Source organism: Bactrocera neohumeralis, chromosome 2, assembly GCF_024586455.1.
Source record: "Bactrocera neohumeralis isolate Rockhampton chromosome 2, APGP_CSIRO_Bneo_wtdbg2-racon-allhic-juicebox.fasta_v2, whole genome shotgun sequence".
NCBI classification, from domain to species: Eukaryota; Metazoa; Arthropoda; class Insecta; order Diptera; family Tephritidae; genus Bactrocera; species Bactrocera neohumeralis.
The window spans coordinates 75,587,025-75,607,293 of record NC_065919.1 but is presented as its reverse complement, the minus strand read 5'-3'; the positions used below and the strand labels follow the sequence as shown (position 1 = coordinate 75,607,293).

Below are 20,269 nucleotides of genomic sequence, written 5' to 3'. Positions count from 1 at the left end.
GGTGATTTCTGCTCCGCTTCATTTTTGTTCTCTACGCTTTGCGCATTTCAAAAGTGACAAAATGGCGAATGAAGCAAGTAAATTGCTCCTTTCTACACAACAAGAAAAACCAAATCATTACACGTAAATAAAATGAATTAATTTGAAAAATTGTGAATATAAGTGCTTATCAATATATTGGGAACAATTTGCTTCATATTTATTCAACGTTGTGTCTTCCAGGTACTTAAAGGAATTTCGGGTCGAACAGTGTCAGTCTTTTCTGCAACACAAATGTAACCAACATAGACCATTTGTATGCTTCAATTGGCATTTCCAAAACCAACGCCGCCGTCGCCCTGTCCGCAAACGAGATGGTACTTTCAATTATAGTGCAGATAATTATTGCACCAAATACGATGAAACTACAGGCATATGTCCTGATGGTGACGAGTAAGTATCTTCCAATTATTATTTTTTTTTTTGGGCATAGCTCTGCAACCAGAAACCAATGTTTAGTCTGTGCAACATACGCTAATATCCTTCACCACCACCCATCTACAGTGGTTACAGAAATTGCGTTTCCATTATTTCCTACACCTTTTGGCTTTATACAGATCCCTAACATTTGTCTTTGTTGCTTACGTGCTTTCGTCATTATCAGCCATTTCTTTTATGTTTGCTTTCTTTGTTTTTGTTTTATTTTTGTTGTGTGTTTAGCTCTATTTTGTGTTTTTGATGCAAATTCGTTTATGTTTTACTACAATTCCACTGACTTTTGTATCAACACATATTTTTTGTCTCTGTCTCACGCTTTCGCTTTTATGTTTATTGTGGACATTCCCTTATTTTCGGCAGAAACAAACTTGATACCTTCTCAAAATGTAAATAAATATACGCATGGGCGTACGCTAGGGAGGTGCTATGTTACATTGCATGTGTACATATGTAAATATTTACATATATGTATATAAGAATAAGTGAATAAATTATAAAGTTATCATTTCGAATTAATTTCTCAGTTTTTATTTTTTGCTTCTAAGCTCCACTTATCATTGTGTATGTAATAAGGCTTTTTGTTGCTATGGTAAATTTATATTTTAAAATAAATAATAATTAATACTTATGTTTATAAAAAATTACAAATAATTTCTAAATATTTAAATCGTCATTTCAGCTGTCCATTTCTTCATCGCACCGCGGGTGATACTGAAAGACGCTACCATTTGCGTTACTACAAAACCTGTATGTGTGTACATGACACCGATAGTCGTGGTTATTGTGTCAAAAATGGGCATCATTGTGCCTTTGCGCATGGCATACAGGATCAACGTCCACCGGTATATGATATTAAGGAATTGGAATCCTTACAGAATGCAGAGCTGGCTCTCGACGGTACAAACGCACAAAATGCGCTGGATAAAGAACGCAATCTTATGAATGAGGATCCCAAATGGCAGGATACTAATTATGTTTTGACGAATTACAAGACGGAACCATGCAAACGTCCACCGCGACTTTGCCGCCAAGGCTACGCTTGTCCACAGTATCACAATAGTAAGGACAAACGACGAAGTCCACGCAAATTTAAGTACAGGTAAATACAGTTGAAATATTAGTGAATATAGATAGAAGTATTTATTAATGCACTATTTTCAATTTTGCAGATCCACACCATGTCCCAATGTAAAGCATGGTGAGGAATGGGGTGAGCCTGGTAATTGTGAGGCTGGCGACAATTGTCAATATTGTCACACACGTACCGAACAACAATTTCATCCGGAAATTTACAAGTCAACTAAATGTAATGATGTACAACAAGCTGGCTACTGTCCACGTAGCGTCTTTTGTGCTTTTGCACATGTGGAACGTAAGTGTGGACACCTGTTTGAATATTTTTTCACATTTATATTTACATTCTTTGTTCGTTACTTTTACTTCTAGCTTGCCCTATGGATGAATTGCGTGAGAATGCACTCTCTGCCAGTTTGGCCAACTCAAGTTTATTATCACGTTCCTCGGCGCCAATTAACATTCCTAATTCTACACTAAACAACTCCATGAACGGTGAGTGTAAGTTTATCGCAAAACATCATAGAGAATACGATGCAAAACTAAAAACTTTGTTATACATATAGATTACAATTCTGCCGGATTTTCCGTCAACATTCCAAGCAACTCGCTAACATACAGCCCAACCAGTCATAGCAACCTATTTAGCGTATCAGATGCATTTAACTATAGCGGTTCCAATACAAATAAACTAAGTAATTCACTCTCAGCGGCCACGCAAAATGACAGTAGCAGCTTGTTTTTCCCATCTCGCATCATATCTCCAGGTTTTGCTGATGGTTTATCAATAAGTCCCTCCGTTAGGTAAATACCCATGTTCAAAATACTAGTATATATATAGATATGTTAACTTCAAATTTAATGATAATTTTTACATTGTAGAATTTCCGAACTAAACTCAATACGTGATGACATCAACAGCAGTTCTGTTGGGAATATGTTGTTCGATAACACTTTGTCAACCACTAAAAATGCATTCTCACTGCAATCACTACAAAATCAAAATAACTCCGATGTTAATCGTTTATCAACAGAATTAATGACGAAAAATTCACAAATTGTAAAGCTAACGAATCGAATTGATGAGACAGCTAGAAAGGTAATTTTTGTCCAATTAGTATATATTTCAATCAGGGTTGCAAATAATGCTTTTAAAAAATTATTAATTAAAAATAATTAGTAAAGTTTTAATTCCAAAAAAAATTTTATCTCAAATTACTGAATGAAAAACAAAGTTTTATGCCAAATATCCGGTATATTATTATGGAAAAAATTCTAAATATTGGAATAAAAAATAAAAAAATTATCCCAAATACCGGATTGAAATATAAAAAAGAAATGGGTTTACAAGCTTTTAGATTAAAATTACAAAAACGAAAAGTAATTTTTATTAGAATTTATTAGTTTGGTTACCTTTTAAAATCTATTTTTTTAATACTATATCAATATAGTTTACCTGTTTTGTCTTATTTATATTTAATTGCTTTTAATTATAGTGTTTCAGTCAGAAATATATTAGTCCTTCCTTTTTGTGCTTTTAATTTGAAAAATATTTTTATACCCTGAATAGGGTATATTAAGTTTGTCACGAAGCTTGTAACACCCAGAAGGAAGCGTCGGAGGCCCTATAAAGTATATATGTATGTAAATGATCGGTATGTTGAGCTGAGTCGATTTAGCCATGTCCGTCTGTCTGTATATATACGAACTAGTAACTCAGTTTTTAAGATATCGTTTTGAAATTTTGCAAACGTCATTTTCTCTTCAAGAAGCTGCTCATTTGTCGGAACTGCCGATATCGGACCACTATAACATATAGCTGCCGTACAAACTGAATGATCGGAATCAAGTTCTTGTATGGAAAACTTTCACATTTGACAAGATACATACATATGTATATTCACGAAATTTGGTATAGATTATTTTTTAAGGAAACAATGTAATCTCGGAAGATATTGTTCAGATCGCATTACTATAGCATATAACTGCCATACATACCGAATGATCGGAGTCAAATGCTTGCATGAGAAACTTCCTCATTTGACGATATAACTTCACGAAATTTGGTATGAGTTATTGTTTACAGAAATAAAATAATATCGAAAGAAATTGTTCAGATCGGCTCACTATAGCATATATGTAGCTGCCATATATACCGAACGATCGGAATCAAACTTTCGCATTTTACTGCTTAAGATAATAATATAATCTCCGAAAAAATTGTTCAGATCGGATTACTGTAGCATATAGCTTCCATTCAAACTGAAAACGTAGTTACTAACAGAAATGCACCTGTGAAGGGTATTAAGCTTCGGTGCAACCGAAGTTAACGTTTTTTCTTGTTTTTTATTTGTTACGCCAATTTTTAATTTAAAAATTCCAAAAAAATTTAATTACAAATTAAACTATCAATTTCGGTCTCAAAATGAGTACTAAAAAATTTAAAATTTAACTTTTAGGCCAAATTTTTTTGAATTATTGATTTCAATAACATATTTTTTAATTTTTGGTTTTTTTTTATTTTTTATGTTATTTTTATTTGTTTATATTGTTTTTATTTTTTTTTATATTATTTTTATTTTTTTTTATATTATTTTTATTTTTTTTATATTATTTTTATTTTATTTTTTTACTATTTTTATTTTTTTGTTTTATGTTTTGTGATGCTGTAATTTTGTCTTATCATTAGTAACATGCTTTTTTGATGTACTATATATACCATATATCATCATATTTTTACTTATACTAAATTCCATCAATTTTATTGCCATTTCACAGTTAAATTTAACGGAATTGCAACGTGACAAAGCCAAGCAGGAGGCTATCGAGTGGAAAGATCGTTATGATTTAGCGCAAACTCAGCTTCATTTGTCTACCGAGCTGCGCAATTTATCGATACAAAAGCTAAAACAACTGCAGGTATTATTTACTACTATAAAAAAAACATTTTCAATAACTAATCTACACTATAAATACATGTTATTTATGTTGACATCTCATTTACAGTCGAAATTACGCACAGATTTAGAGGAGGTAGAGAAGGTTTTATACTTGGAGAACGCCAAGAAATGCATGAAATGTGAGGAGAACAATCGTACTGTCACCTTAGAGCCATGTAATCATTTCATACTATGTGATTCTTGCGCCTGTTCAGTGACGGAATGTCCCTACTGTCAGGTGTCCGTAGTCACAACACACACTTAAGTAAAACAAAAACAAATTAAATACGATCGCATAAGAAAAGGGCGTAGAGCATTAGTATAAAGAAATGTTTAGGTATATTTGCTCCAATCAAATTATTTATTAAAAATGTAAAAAATAGGTTCTCAAATAACAAAGTATTGAGCAAACAGAGCTGGGTAATAGAAGTATTCATTATAAAAGTTATGAATTGAATTGAAAAGTTATGTAACGCATACATACTAACATAAATTGTGTTATTCGCACAATTAGCGAATAATTTTAGGTGTCAAAAATCAGTGAAATTATATATATATACACACATATGTATATAGCGTATATTTGATGAAATTGTGAAAATAGTTCTATGCGAATTTTCGTAACACTAACTTCCAGTTAAAAAGTGAAAAGCAAAAAAGCAATTAATCAAGAAGCAATGAAATATGTTTCTTTTACATTTTTTGCACTTAAAACAAATAACTTATCCAAGAGTTTTATTTAATTGCATACATATTGATAGCACTGTCACCTATTTTATAACATTTTTTTTTTAGCATTTTTCCATTTCGTTTTCAAGGCAATTGCATATTTTTGTGTAACATAATGTTTAAGTTAACAAATGCAAATTTGTATAAACTAATGAAGTAATATCCATGTTTATATATTTTTTTTTATTTTAAGCCGTCAGTATATTTACATTTTGTATTCGAATTTTATTTTTAAGTTCATAAACATTACAAGACACAAACAAAAAAATGTGACAACAACAACAAATATGGTTACACAAGGATTTACACAAATCTACTATTATTTATAATTTATTTACGATAAATTTTCATTTAGGCAAACAAAAAACTGTAAAATTAGTATTCCATATTCACTTGCATAGTATTAAATTTAGACTTTTACCAGTGCATCCTTACAGCCGTTTACATTAATATGTACTAATTTAGGTTAAATAACAAAGTTTTCGTTCTACACATATTTAGCAATGCAGTTTTAACGCTTGCATTGCAGTGATTTTTCATGATCATTAAAACTTAAACATAATTTGTATTATTTAAAAAAACGCATTGTTATTTGGAGATTGCTAACGGCATAGCAAATTTGGGAAATATGTTCTTATTTTTTTTTTTAATTTCTGAAACTTCTACGGCAGTGAGATTTACGATCTGTGTGCAAGTTGTCAAGGTAGCTTAATCGATTCCTTTGTTAATGGGTTACGTTTTATTATGTTCTTACATTAACTTGAGTCACTTGTGGTTGAGTTGCGAACGTTCCGTCACTTAGTTTGTGTTACGCTAAGTCACATTTACTTGGTTTATGTTACGTTACGTCACCTAAACCTAAGTTTCGTTATGTAACGTCACATAAATTTAAGTTATGTTGCGTTAAGTCACATTAACTTGCCTTTTTTAACCCTACGTCACATTACTTTAGATTATGTTACGTTACGTCACTTTAAGATGCGTTATGTTACATGCACCTAAGTTACGTTACGTTACATTAACCTAATATATGTCACGTAAAGTCATATTAATATCCAAATAACGTTAAGTCAACTCAATTCTACTTAAGCTACCTCAAAAACTTATCACAGTTGTATGTACATACATATGAATATGAAGTAATTACCAGGACAAATGATAGTTCTAATTAAAAAAACAAAATATTACAGACCACTAGCCACTCTCTTTTCGATTCTCATTATTTCCTCTAACGCGAAATGACTTAAAATACTCAATGTGATGAAAATTATTCATCCTACACACATATTTTTGTTAGCAACATTTAATTGCCTACTTTTAGGCACTTGGTTTACTTGTCACTTTCCACTCCTATTTATTTTTTATTTTTTTAAGTTTTTTTTTTATTATATTTTTAGTTTTCTATTATTTCTTAATTTTTTTTATTATTTTATTTTTTAATTTATTTTATTGTTTTAAATTTTTTTAATTGTTTTAATTTTTTTAGTTTTAATTTTTTTTTTTTTTTTTTTAAGCTTTACACATAAATACTAAATATGTTTCAGAATGTACACAACTATACATACGTATATTAGCTTTTTGTATTATGGCTCCGAAATTAATTGTATTTGTGTTTATCGCTGCAAAATTCTGAAATTGGCTTTTATGCGAATTTAAATGAAACTCTTGAACCAGTGAGAATTTATATATATTGCATATATTTGTATATATACATACATTCGAGTTCGAAAGTCCAATTTTTCAAATTTTGATATCCTTGAAAATTTTAAGAAACTATTAATATGTTACTTGAAATAATTATTTAAGTAAGTAGTTGTATAACTTCATTATGCAATTAAACTGGCGATTAATAAATGATCGTTAATGTATTTTTTGAAAAATTTTTAAGAAAATTAATTTTTTTGTAAATTTTTATAAATGTGTTTTTTTTTTGAAAAATTTTGTAAGTAAACTAATGTTTTTTTTATTTTTATGTAACGGTAGAAAATTTTCGAATTTTGTGCGCTATGAAAAAATGATTTTCATATATACAAACAGTAAAAAATATATTTTCTAAAGAAAATTTATTAACCCCCGATTTGTAAAAAAAAATAAATATTTTTACTTATATTTATGTATTTTCCTATAAAACTCTTTAAAATAGTACAAGATTTTCTAAACAAAAATTTAAGTGAAATATTTAATGAATTGGTGTGATTACAGTAACAATAATTGTCAACTCAAACAGCGAAAAGTGGTTTTAATTAATTAAAAACGAAACCAAAAAATTTAAAAATTGTATGTGTCGTAATTGGAAGCTCAAAATTGAAGCGAGGCATGTTTAATTTGGCATTGTATTATTTTGCTTCAAAGTTAAGAAATTGTTAAAATTTGGCTTAACTTTTAAAAATAAAATCTGTCAATTGCTTTTGTTGCTTGCTCTACATGCTTACTTCTCTTTTGCGAGCTATAATTTGCAAATAAATGCTAATAATGTTTGCTATAAAATTAATTATGGCACAGGAAACTATGAAAAATGTGAAGGGTCTAAATTGTAAAGGCTTGAATAATTTTAGAATGAACGACAATGTGATTTGCTTATGTGAAAAATCAATTATAAATAAGCATAATAGTAATTACAACAAATACAGCAAGTAAATGCAGAAGTGTTAAGAATTAAGAATGCGACCATGAGCGCAGCACGGCGAATGTGTATTGATGATGTATACGAATTATTTTGTCATATTTTATGCAAACAGCAAACAAACTAGTTAGCACTAGTCAATGCTGGATTAAGTATAAATATAATGTATGTCGCAGCTTTCTAAGAAAAAAGGCAAAATTAAGAAGTTTTATAAGTTAGTGCTAAATCGCTGCTTCTTTGAGTTCAATGCGTTCGAAGTTGAATTGTTTGCCGAAGAAATTTATGTAACTTGAAAAAAGTAATACTTAGTAAAAATTCGAATAAAAAACTCTCATATTTTTTTAACCACAAATAATATTTTTATACAATATTATTTTACTTTGCTTCCAATTTTTAATTTCGTTTCAAGAATTGATGAAAGTTTATTTCTAGCATTTTTATGACATTATTTGAAGGTCTCCAAAAGTTTGAAAATTTGTGAAATTATTCTCTTTTATTTTTATATTATGTGGTTCATAATTATAAATGATTTGATTATTAATCAATTTTCTTTACACTTTCATGGCACAAAAGACATGCGATTATAGAGTGGTAAATTAGTTTTCGAATTTTTTTATATACTTTTTTGCAATAAAAATTTTCTTATTGATGAAAAGAATAAATAAAAAATGGAGATTTTTTTACCTTTTTAAAATAATAAAAAAATAACTTCAATTTGTCGTTTTTTATTTTAAATTACCCCTTTTATTCTGCCTTTTTCATTTTAAATATTTTTTTTTAATTTTTTTGATTTTATTTTTATTTTTTTTTAATAATAAAAATATTATTTAACTTAAATCGGTTCTTTGTTTATTTTAAATTATCTGTTTTATTTTAAATTATATATTTTTTAAATTATTTTTTTGTGTATTTTAATTTAATTTTTTATATACATTATATTATACATACATACATATATGTATGTATGTTGTATTTATTCGACTTTTTTTCATAGATAAAAGGTAATTTTTTACACAAAACTTTTTGTCAATTTGGAACCATTTTTATTCATTTTTTACTAAAATATCTACATTAGACTTTTCAGTTACTATCTTATAAAGTTCGGAGTGAGCAAATTTTGTTATTATTATTATTTTAATTTTATTTTGTATAATTTTATTAAAATATTGTAAAACATATAATAAGTACATAATGTAATTCGATTAATTACATTTTATATTATTATTTTAAGTTAAATTAAAATATTTTCCTAAACTTTATTCAAGTTATAAATTTGAGAAATGCAATACTAAATTTAATAACGATTTTGTAATTAGTTTTTCACATAGACATAAATAATTTTATTATTTTTATAATTTAAATTAAAATAATTTTATTTGTTTAAATTTTTATAAATTATTCTAATTTTGTTTTAAATATTTCTTTTTTAATTTTTTTAGTATTTTCCTTTTAATTGTTATGTATACATTTCTTTATATCTTTTTTATTACTTTTTGTTTTTTATAATTATTATTTTTAATTGTTTATATATTTTAAGTGCTTAAATTTTGATAAATTGTTCTAATTTTGTTTAAAAAATTTTTTAATATATTGTTTTCTTAATTTTTTTTTTTAACTTACTTTTTATTTTTTTAATCTATTGTTTTTACTTTTTACTCTATTTTTTAATACTTTTTTAATTTTTCTTTTATTTTTTAATTTTTCTTTTATTTTTTTTTTAATTTTTTTTTAATTTTTCCTTTATTTTTTTTTTTAACTTTTCCTTTATTTTTTTTATATTTTTTTTTTTTTTATATTTTTTATATTTTTTATTTTTTTTATATTTTTTATTTTTTTTATATTTTTTTTTTTTATTTTTTTTTTTTTTTATTTTTTTTTTTATTTTTTTTTTTTTGTATACTTTATCACTTTTTATTTATTTATGTTGGGAATGTATTTCTTCTTACGTACTGTATTCTACAAGTATTTCATAATTTGTTGCATATTTCTGGGAGTCTCCTCTACCTACTTCTAAGAGCTTAATCAGAATTCGAATATTTTCATCTCTTTGTTTTATCCAAAAATTTATTTTTCATATATTTAGCACTAATTCATAAGTTGTTAGTTTGACATATAAAAACGCATTGGAAGTGAAATAAAAATATAATATCTTAGTTTTTCATATTAAGTAACAAAAAATCTTTACATACTTTAATAAATCTGTTCTGCGCTTTAATACTCATTTAAATTTAAAAATATATTTAGTGCTGAAAAAACTAAAAAAAAATAATAATAATGAAAACGGTATATGTACATGCCTGTCTGTAAATGTGGTTATCAATTAGAAAAAAGAAAAAAACTGTCGGAGAAACTCACCGATATTTGCTGCTTTAAATATAGAATTTTCAAATTTCAAAACAAATAGAATTTCAATAAAAATAAAAACTAAATAACATAACAAATAGTTAGTGATTTGATAGTTAACAAAATAGTTACAAAAGCAAAAAACAACAAAATAAGTGAATAAATAAACAAGCACAATGAGAATAAATAAATAAAAAAGAAATAAATAAGAAACGCAAAAATACATGAAACAATCTTAGAACAATAAAACAATAACGCAGAAGGCTTGAAGATTATACGAGTATCAATGCAAGATTATAGCTGACACTTGATAAAGCAAGTTCAGCAAAGAGAGAGGGAGGAGTAATATGAAAGAAACACTAAACAAATACGAAAGAAATAGTTAACTTAATAAGTAGTGCAAGCGTTTTATAAAACCCACTGAATCTAGTAACTACGTAGAACCCACAAAAGCAACAATTAATAGTGATGAAATAGCGCCGTTCACTGGTAAGCGCGCGACGAAAGAATACTCGCTTAGATAGGAAAAGCTGAATGTAATTATCGCGCGCAAACTATTGCCACAAAGGATAATAGTTTTGTTTTTAACCAGAGTTGCCAACTTGGTTTAGGAACAAATTCACCCAACACCAACAACGAACGAAATGGAGAGAGGTTGGGTTTGATGCTTTCTCCTACTTGTGCATTCTTTTGCCACTCGCTTACAATTGACTGGCATAAAATTGAATATTGCAAATACAAAAAAAAAAAAACAGAAAAAAACATAAAACAATGGTTGAAAACAATCTCCGCAACAGAATGTTTCAGGTTACTACTAAAACTAACTGAGAACACCGAACAGGAATTTTTATATTGGTACAAGTGTATTTTTAAGAAGCGGTATAATCAAACTAAAGAACCTATTAAAAACCAACGCTAATAATGAAACTTAATATTGTTTAAAACAAAAAACATTTTATTACTTTTATTATTATTATTATTGATATTTTTTAAAGGCGCTTGGCTACCCTTTGGCTGAGCAACAACTAACCGATACAAATCCACAGAGAGCATTTACCAACTTTTAGGTGAACCAATTGCTTAGAATAACAGTAAAAATAGTAAATTAAAGAGCAAACTTAATTAATTTATTAACAAATTGCAACTGTAATAACAACAACAAGCATAAAAACGCAAAAAATTAAGAAAAGAAAATTATTTGGCACTTTAGATATGTATTATATAAATTATAAAACTATATATGAAAAAATGTTAGCAGCCTCGAGAAAAGTAAAGAAATACTTAGTTGAGTTATCTACCACTAACTAACTAACTAATTGAATAATACTAAAATATATATCGATACTATTTACGAGTATTTGCCGCAGACACGGGAAGCATACAAATTTACACCTTTTTATACTAATTTTTGAGTGGTTTTCGTTTTAATACAACAGCAAACACACTTAAGTACATACATATATATATATACACATGCATATATGTATATATGCATATATTTGATATATAAAAGAAGCTAGAATCGTGTTCGGTGTGTTAGGCAAATTCAAAGCAATTACAAATGTGTTAGCTAAACTACAAAAAAATAATTGGAATAAAATGAAAAAAAAAAAACAAAAACAACTAAAAATAAAGATAACGAAATAGGAATGGATTTTTAATTTTTACAATTTTAGATACACCAATGAAACAAGAACAAAAAAGTAACAACAACCATCAAGTAGATATCTGTGAAAGTAACTGATAATGAATTGAACGTACGTTAAAGTTGACAATTTGCAAAACAAAAACAACAACAATTGAAAATAACTAATAAAAAAAATTTATGAAATTAAAAGGCTATAAAAGAAAGTAATAATAATAATACAATTATTGCATATGTAGTCGTAATTAATTTTTTGTGTATGTATGTAGTTAAAAGTATTCTAAAAATATGAAAATAAAAATGAAAAAAATAGAAAACAACTTGAGTATGCAATTTTTACAAACCACAAACAAATAAAAACTTAGAGAAACTTTCCATAAATGAAACTAAACTGAGCTGAGATAAGAAGAAGAAGAAAACAGAGCGGGCGTATAGTTGTATGGGCTAATAAATCTAAATAACACAAGTAATGTTAACCTATATTAGATAATAATAATAATAAAGTTATGAGAAATAATACAAAAAACACAGTTAGCATAGGAAATAACAAGAAAAATATGAAAACAATAACAAAAAACTACTTAAAACATAAATGCATGAATAGCCAACTTAGGAACAACTAAATAATCAACTTCTAAAATATGTTTGTATGTCTGTACAGAAATAAGTTTTAACAAATGGGCAACACAAGTAAAACGCCAACTAAAGTGAAGAAAAGGAAAGCAACAAAATGCAATAGTAATATTAAACGATGCATTAATAAAGAAACATTATATATACTATATATATACATAAATATACTAATAACTAAACCTATGTATTATCGAATTGGAGCATATATGAAGAGTGAATAAAATATATATATATACATAAATATATATATATATATAATTGATTACATACAAATAATTATTTAAAAGAATAAAACTTATTTAAAAAATGTGTTAAATTCCGTGTATGTTATTGTTGTTCTCGAGGTGTATGGCAACCAAGTCCAACTAGTAGCCAATAATATTCAGCTTACGACTGGAAAACCGGCACCAGTTCAAAACAACGCGCCAGTCGTTCTTCCTTTTCGATGTTTGTCGTCAATTAGAGATTCCAAGTATAGCTATATCCTTCTCCGCCCGGTTTTTCTAATGGAGTGGAATTTTTCCTCTTCTTCTGCTTCCACCGGCGGGTACTGCGTCGAATGCTCTTAGAACTGAAATGTTTTCATCTATTCGGACGATATGACCTAGCCAGCATAACCGCTGTCTTTTAATTCGCTGGACTATGTACATATGTCAGTGTTGTCGTATATCTCGTACAGCTCATCGTTCCATCGAGTGCGGTATAGCCCTAGCCAATGTGAAAAGGACCATAAATCTTCCGCAGAACCTTTGTCTTGAAAAGTCGTAACGCCGACTTATCAGATGTCATCGTCCATGCCTCTGCACCATATAGCAGGACGGGGGTAATAAGTAGCTTGTAGAGTTTGGTCTTTGTAGTCGAAAGAGGACTTTACTTCTCATTGGCCTACCCAGTCCGAAGTAGCACTTGTTGGCAAGAGTTATTCTGCGTTGCATTTTGAGGTTGACGTTGTTGATTGTGTTAATGCTGGTTCCAAGACAGACGAAATAATTTACGACTTCGAGTCGCGAGTGCATGTTTGATGGCAGGAGATATTTCGTTTTGTCCTCGTTCACAACCAGACCCATACGCTTTGCTTCCTTTTTCAGTCTGGAGAAGGCAGAACCAACGGCGCGATTGTTGAGGCCAATGATATCGATGTTATCGGCAGACGCTAGCAGTTGTACACTCTTATAGAAGATTGTATCTTCTCTATTTAGCTCTGCAGCTCGTCCCCCGCAATAAATTGAAGAAGTCACACGCTAGGGAATCCTCGCTTGGTATCGAACGGTACGAAAAGTACTTTCCGATCCTAACGGAGCTTTTGGTGTTGCTCAACGTTAGCTTACACAGCCGTATTAGCTTTGCGGGGATACCAAGTTCAGACATAGACATAGACATTTCAAATCGACGAAGAGGTGGTGCATGTCGATATTCCTTTTAGGGGTCTTTTCCAAATCAAGTCGATTGTTGATTTTCCAGGTCTAAAGCCACACTGATAAATTCCAATCAGTTTGTTAACGGGCGGCTTCAGTCTTTCACACAGTTCGCTCGATATGCGATGTTGAGGAGGCCCACGGTAGTTGGCGCAGATTGTGGGGTCTTTCTTTTTGTGGACCGGGCAGAGCACATTTAAATTACAATCGTCGGGCACGCTTTTGTCAAACCATATTTTACAAAGAAGCTGATGCATGCTCCTTATCCCTTCTTCGCGCCCATATTTTAATAGTTTGTCCGGCAAACCATCGGAAATATCGCCAGCATCGTAAACAATCAACTGTCAAACACACGCTAATTAGCATAAGCCGATGCGTTGTCAATATGGTAGAGCACTTTTGCCTCGCCAAATTCTGTTCGGCGTCCAATCGGTTTAGTAATTCGGTATGGTAGAGCTTTGAGTCCATTTTGTCCGATTTTAGATAGCCAATATTGATCACACCTTGTAAATCACTGAAAATGGCATCCATATTCGAATTATTCGGAACATGTTCATCAGGCGAAGTCCACTGTTTCGACTGTTCCTCGGAACTATGCTTTCTCAAATACCCAGAAGCTCCTTCGAACTGCACTTAAACAGCGTCAAACTGGCAGCTGGGAGCAGAGTGGCAGAGCTTTTTCTAGCGCTTTATTATAGCTGCTTGAAGTTGAGTTTTGAGAGCGCCAAGCGCCTTTATCATACCACTGTAAAAGTTGTCGGAGGGCCAACAAGACAACAATTTGACAGTATTTTTATTCGCAGTCTATTTGTCTATACTTCATTAACCACAGGATACCTTTATATTAGGCGCCTTTTAATGCACTCACTTCCCCACAAATGCGATGACACAACATTTGAAAATCCGGTGCTCACCTTAGTTACTGTTACAAGCATATATTTGTAAATAAGTTTGCGTATATGTATTAAATTACAATAAATACAAATTCATATACAAGTATATCCAGCCAAGTATTGCGGAGCCGCGCGAGTGGCAGGCACTCCACTACCATAAGTGTGGCTGTGCAACATTTGTGCAGCTTCCTTCCGTGATTGCGGTAACATAGTAACTACATGCCCATACACATACACACATAAGTCTGCAGCAATTGGCGTTGTCTTCTTATTTTTCCCTTTCTATGTATTTCCCACTCACTGAAAATTTGCAAGCATCACACAAACATACATACCTACGCAATCACATACGACGTCACACTCACAGTCGCGACCACTGAGCCATGGGAGCTTCCAATGACCGGTCTCACGTTGAAAACCATTAAAATGAGGAAAACGATGTATGGGAGCTGCCGCCGTTGGGGCAGCGGCGCACACTTTAAGTTGTGGCAATAAAAAATAAAAATTCAATAAAAACCGTGTTTAAATGTGGAGTCGAAAGAGGGCAGCCGCAGAAAAAAATCAAATGTAAACCACAACTAAAGCAAAGCGACGCGATGCGACACGGCACGGAACCGCACGTCAATGCATGGCAAGGCGAGCACGGTTGAGAAGTGCGTCACCCGGTATTGGCAGAGCCTAGTCGGGTTAGCACGCGCAAACACATCACATGGCTTGGGAATGGGGAGCTTTCTGCATTTGGGCACATAACAACAACAAGAAAAGCAACCACAGCAAATTCCGGCTTATGATAAGTATTATTAAAGGGGTAATGAGGGTTCAAGGTCCCCAAGAAATGCAGTCGGTTTGGTGACACGTCCCTATAATTTGTCTAAACAAGCGTTTTTAAAACATTTTGAGTCTTAAGAAGCTCATCTAAGTAGTCTGAAAGTGTTAAGAAATTCGAATCGAATACAAAAAATTAGGTTTCATCAAAGGCAGAAATCACAGCAACAGAGGAACCTTTCTTTAACGCTAAAACTCGAAAAATATTCGATTAATCAAAAATCATGCATAAATATACCGTTATGTACAAATATACACTTAATATTTTAAAACAATTTCTACGAAATAATTTATCTTTTAATTTTCAAAAATCGCGTTTTTACGCCGTCTTACTTGGCTTAAGTCTAAAGCCTGCTTCGACCGCCTGCTCTTTTATGATTTTAACTCCCCACAAGAACCTAAATTACCTCCCAGTGATGAGATCTAACATAAAACTATAAGTTGGTACTAGTGTTTTTTTGGAACCCTTCGGTATTCATACCACCAATATCGTAATCTCACCACCAACTATTTTTTAAGCTCAAATAACATGAAGCACGAAAAAACGCCGTTGTTTCTACATCCTATACATTAAACTCAAGAGAATCAGAAGAGTCTCGAATAGGAATGGGATCAAGACAGATAAGCGTCTGCCATCAAAGGAGTTAAAACCAAACTATTCCTAGAATAACAGTATTCGCCCAAGCTTGAGAAGAAGAATAAGAAGAGATAGGGATTTTAAAAAGTCAAGAAAAAAATTTGCTTAGCTAGACTTTTAACAGTTCTAATGAAAACATGAAAAATGTCTGAAAAGGGTTGTGAAGAAAATCGTTAAAAAGTAGGTAAATTAACATCGTCGTATATTCGTGAAATGGGCTGAGCAACAACTTAAAAATTATCTGGATTTTCATCGAAAAATCATCTTCCGCGATGAGGCTCATTTCTGGTTGAATGGCATCGTCAATAAGCCTCCATGAGTCACCATTGCATCCCAAAAAAGTTCGGGTTAGGTGCGGTTTATAGGCCGGCGACGTCATTGTGCCGTATTTCTTCCGTGATGATCAAGACCGGTACGTTACTGTGAATGGGAATCGCTAACGCTCAATGATAACCGAATATTTTTGGCCCGAATTGGATGATATAGAATTGGACAATATGTGGTTCCAACAGGTCGACGCCTCAAGCCACACAGCAAATGTCGCAAACAATTTATTGAAATCCAAGTTTGGTGAATGTGTTATATCACGAAACGGCCAATTCTATATTATCCAATTGGTCGCCTCGTTCGTGAGATTTCAGGTCGTTAGACTATTTCCTGTGGGTCTACGTCAGGTCTATGTTCTATGCCAACAAATTAGCGACAATTGATGAAGTTCGTACGAATATCAAACGTGAAATTGCAGCAATATCGGCCGATTTGTGCTTGTAAACCGTCGAAAATTGGCATATATCTCCCATTAGGGGGCGTGTTCTGCCGCCTAATTATATGCTAACATTTTTCTAATTTCTTTCTGAGAACCCTACAATTCTTATAAGACACATTTTTAGTCTAGTTAACTCAATTCTAATCAGTAATCGCTAATTAGAAGCCAATAATAACGTCAACAACAATTACACAAACATTTGTAAGTAAACCCTCCACAGAACATTGCTGCCGGCGAACCTGCTCATTAGTGTTCGTCAAAGCATTAAAATGCGCTCAGATAAAAATGAACAACGAAAGCAAAAGCCATAATAACAATAGCAATAACATGGACCTTAACAGCATCGTTCAGCCACTTCTGATGGCATCGCTGGAAATGGGCAAGCTTACATACCAACATGCCCACAAACAGACACACGTACGTACATACATTAATGTTTGGCTCTATATAGGTGCATGTGTGTGTATGTATTTATAGGCAGTGAAGTGATGCTGTTGTCGCGGCGCAAAATGAAAAGGGTGCACCGCACCGTCAACTCCAGGCCAAAGCAGGTCGTCCCGTCATGAAGGTTATAGGTATACCCAATGTGTTGGCCGTTTAGCTTGGCTAGCTCGTGCATTGATCGCCGGGACCACACACACATAGGCACGCGTTCGCTGACAGAATAAAAATTGTTGCTTTGGCATTTAACGCGTCCGCGTGTGCGCAATACAGTGGTGGCGGTGGCACCCGGCTTTACAAGCTGACGATATGAGGACCAAAACATACAGCAGGACAGGCCGGTGCATGGACAGACGGACGAACGGGCTGGACGGACAAACGAGCGAGCGCTGGCTTGTTGCTGTTGCGAGTGTGATTGCGCGCGATTGTGGCTGTGACTGCGAACACGGTGCTGTGCGCATGCACGCACGCTTATACGTAGCTGCTCGTGGCCGGGCGCTTGCGGCTGTTACACTACACTGCTATGCGAGTGTAAGTATGTATGTGTGTGTGTGTGAGTGTGGTGCCGGAATCGCTTGTGGTAGTGGCGTCGACCACTGTGCTATCACCGAATGATTATCATGCATTTTAAAATTCTTACGAGCTTTGCGCGCACACCTTGCCTTTGATCCCCGCCTTGCCTCTTTTCACGTCCGTGCCTTGCTTCCACTTTCCTATTTATATGAGCGTGGAAGCTGTGAAGACCATAAATGTTGTATGTGGCGGGGGAAGAGTGCTGGCGCGGCGAAGTATGAAGTAAGTAGAAGTTTACTGATCGAAATCATGCATGGGAACTTATTCGAACGGCTTGAGAGTGGCATTCATGTCAATTTTTGTTGTTGTTACTACGATTTTGTCTTTTTTTATTTTATTTTTTTTTGTTTTTGTCTTCTTGTTATTCCGGCGTTCTTAAGTATGAATGCAAAGCAAAGAATTATAGCCGACACTGAACATGGGTATGGATTTTTGCGAACAAATTTTAATTAAGCTTACACTCTCTGCTTAAGTAAATTAAAAATGCATTTGTATCTGGGTGTATGTGTGTCAACATGTATATACATATATGTATACATATGTATTATATATGTAGGTTTTATGTTTGTTGTTATTTTAAACTCTGGCAACATGTTTCTGCCGAGTAAAATAGCTGTATACACCTAACGGTTGTTTATATCAGCCAAAAGTAATCGAGTCAGATATAGGGTTGTAAGTATACACATATAAAAATTATCCGGATGACTAGACGTGTAGAATTCTGAGAGACTGTCTATCTATCCGTTCGCCCGTCAGTCCGTCTCTCCATACGTCTGTTCTTCCATGCAAACGATAACTTGAGTACAAATTGAAATATATGTATATTGAGGAAGAATGGAAAATCAGACCATTGCCACGCCCACAAAACGCCATTAATCGAAAACACATAAAGTACTATAACTAAACTCCAAACCCACAATCCACAAGGTACAATTACAATACGAAATGCATTAGCGAGGGGCATCTCTAATTGAAACATTTGTTTAAAAGTGAGCGTGGCCTCGCCCTTTAATAAGTTTAATGCACATATCTCCTAATATATTATCCATTGTCAAATTTGGACGATGAACGTGGCACAACCTAGATTTAAGTGAAATCCCATATCTCGGAACCTTCTCGACCGATTTCAACCAAATTCTGTAGCTGATATTATACAGACATTTCTATGCTACAATGCGAAAATAGGTAAAATCAGACAGAAACCATGCCTACTTCCCTTATAACACAATTTTAAATTCCATTTGATTATTTCACTTTCCAGTATACAAATCAAGAAGCAATCAATGTTCGGGATTTGCACGAATAAAGCCTTTGCGGTGTTCCTCCTTTGACACCAAAAGTTCTACAAGTCCAACAAAACTATTCAAAACCCCAGATACCAAATATGTAGCCGACTTTTCCCAATGCTAACTTTTTATCGAACATATCGGTCAATCTGTCAGCTATATTATTTAAATTCAAAGAGAATTTTTCTCGGCTTAAACAGTTGGTTCCACTCTACTTAGCCGTTCCTTACTTGTTTTGGGAGTTTTTCTAGTCTTTTTTTAGAGTCGGTAAGGAAAACTTCTTAATAACGGCTAACTTGAAATTTTCGTAAAAACCAGTACCCGGAAATTGTAAAAAAACGCAAACTATTTAATTATTCATCAATATTTATTTTAAAATATTTATGTAATCCAGATGCAATACACTTATGCCAACGATTTTTCCAGTCCTCGAAACACTTTTCATAAGCACTTTTTGGGATGGCCTTCAGCTCCTTCAGCAAATTTTGTTTTATCTCTTCGACCTACTGAAAACGGGTTTGATTTTTTTCTCTCTCCATGAATGTGGTATCCGAATTCGCGCGATCAAGCATGTCCAAAGGGACCTCTTTACGGCGTTCTTTTCCAAAAAAAAGGTCAACTTTATTGGGACGAGTCGAGCAAGTATGCGTTTCTTACCAAAAACATTCACCAAATTCATTCAAACGGACTCGCGACAGATGTCGAGCTCTATTGCTATTTCTCTAACACTTGCCAAGCACCATACCCTTCGCATTTTTAATATTTTCATCAGTTAAGGGGTCGAAGGTCGCCCAGAACGAGGCAGGTCTTCAACGAACTCTCGACCGTCTTTGAAGGTATTTACCCACTAGCAGGCTTGTGTTTTTGATAAAACTTTATCACCGTAGGCCTTTTCCAACATTTGCAACAATTCCGCACACGAAATTTTGTTAGAAATACAAAATTTGAGATTTAGAAAATCTGGTAGATC

The 20,269-nt window shown here is 32.2% G+C and overlaps 1 protein-coding gene across 2 annotated transcripts; it reads left to right on the top strand.

The window, feature by feature from the left end:
- The first annotated feature begins 27 nt into the window (after positions 1-27).
- Positions 28-6,561, top strand: LOC126762188 (RING finger protein unkempt). 2 transcript variants are annotated; one of them, XM_050478758.1, is made up of 9 exons: positions 28-123; positions 223-432; positions 1,157-1,576; positions 1,647-1,849; positions 1,924-2,046; positions 2,118-2,355; positions 2,434-2,650; positions 4,330-4,470; positions 4,558-6,561. In XM_050478758.1, exons 1-9 carry the CDS (start codon positions 62-64, stop codon positions 4,753-4,755), a joined length of 1,812 nt encoding a protein of 603 aa, XP_050334715.1. In that variant the 5' UTR covers positions 28-61; the 3' UTR covers positions 4,756-6,561. The 2 variants fall into 2 exon arrangements, with proteins under 2 accessions (XP_050334715.1, XP_050334708.1); XM_050478751.1 differs by having other exon boundaries at positions 1,924-2,052.
- Positions 6,562-20,269: the final 13,708 nt, after the last annotated feature.

What these genes read in the sequence shown, in the direction of transcription:
- LOC126762188 (XM_050478751.1), top strand. Translation starts at nt 62, where the DNA reads ATGGCGAATGAAGCAAGTAAATTGCTCCTTTCTACACAACAAGAAAAA. An exon ending in CCACGCAAATTTAAGTACAG is followed by an intron (nt 1,577 to 1,646) that starts GTAAATACAGTT and finishes TCAATTTTGCAG; the next exon opens with ATCCACACCATGTCCCAATG. An exon ending in TTGATGAGACAGCTAGAAAG is followed by an intron (nt 2,651 to 4,329) that starts GTAATTTTTGTC and finishes GCCATTTCACAG; the next exon opens with TTAAATTTAACGGAATTGCA.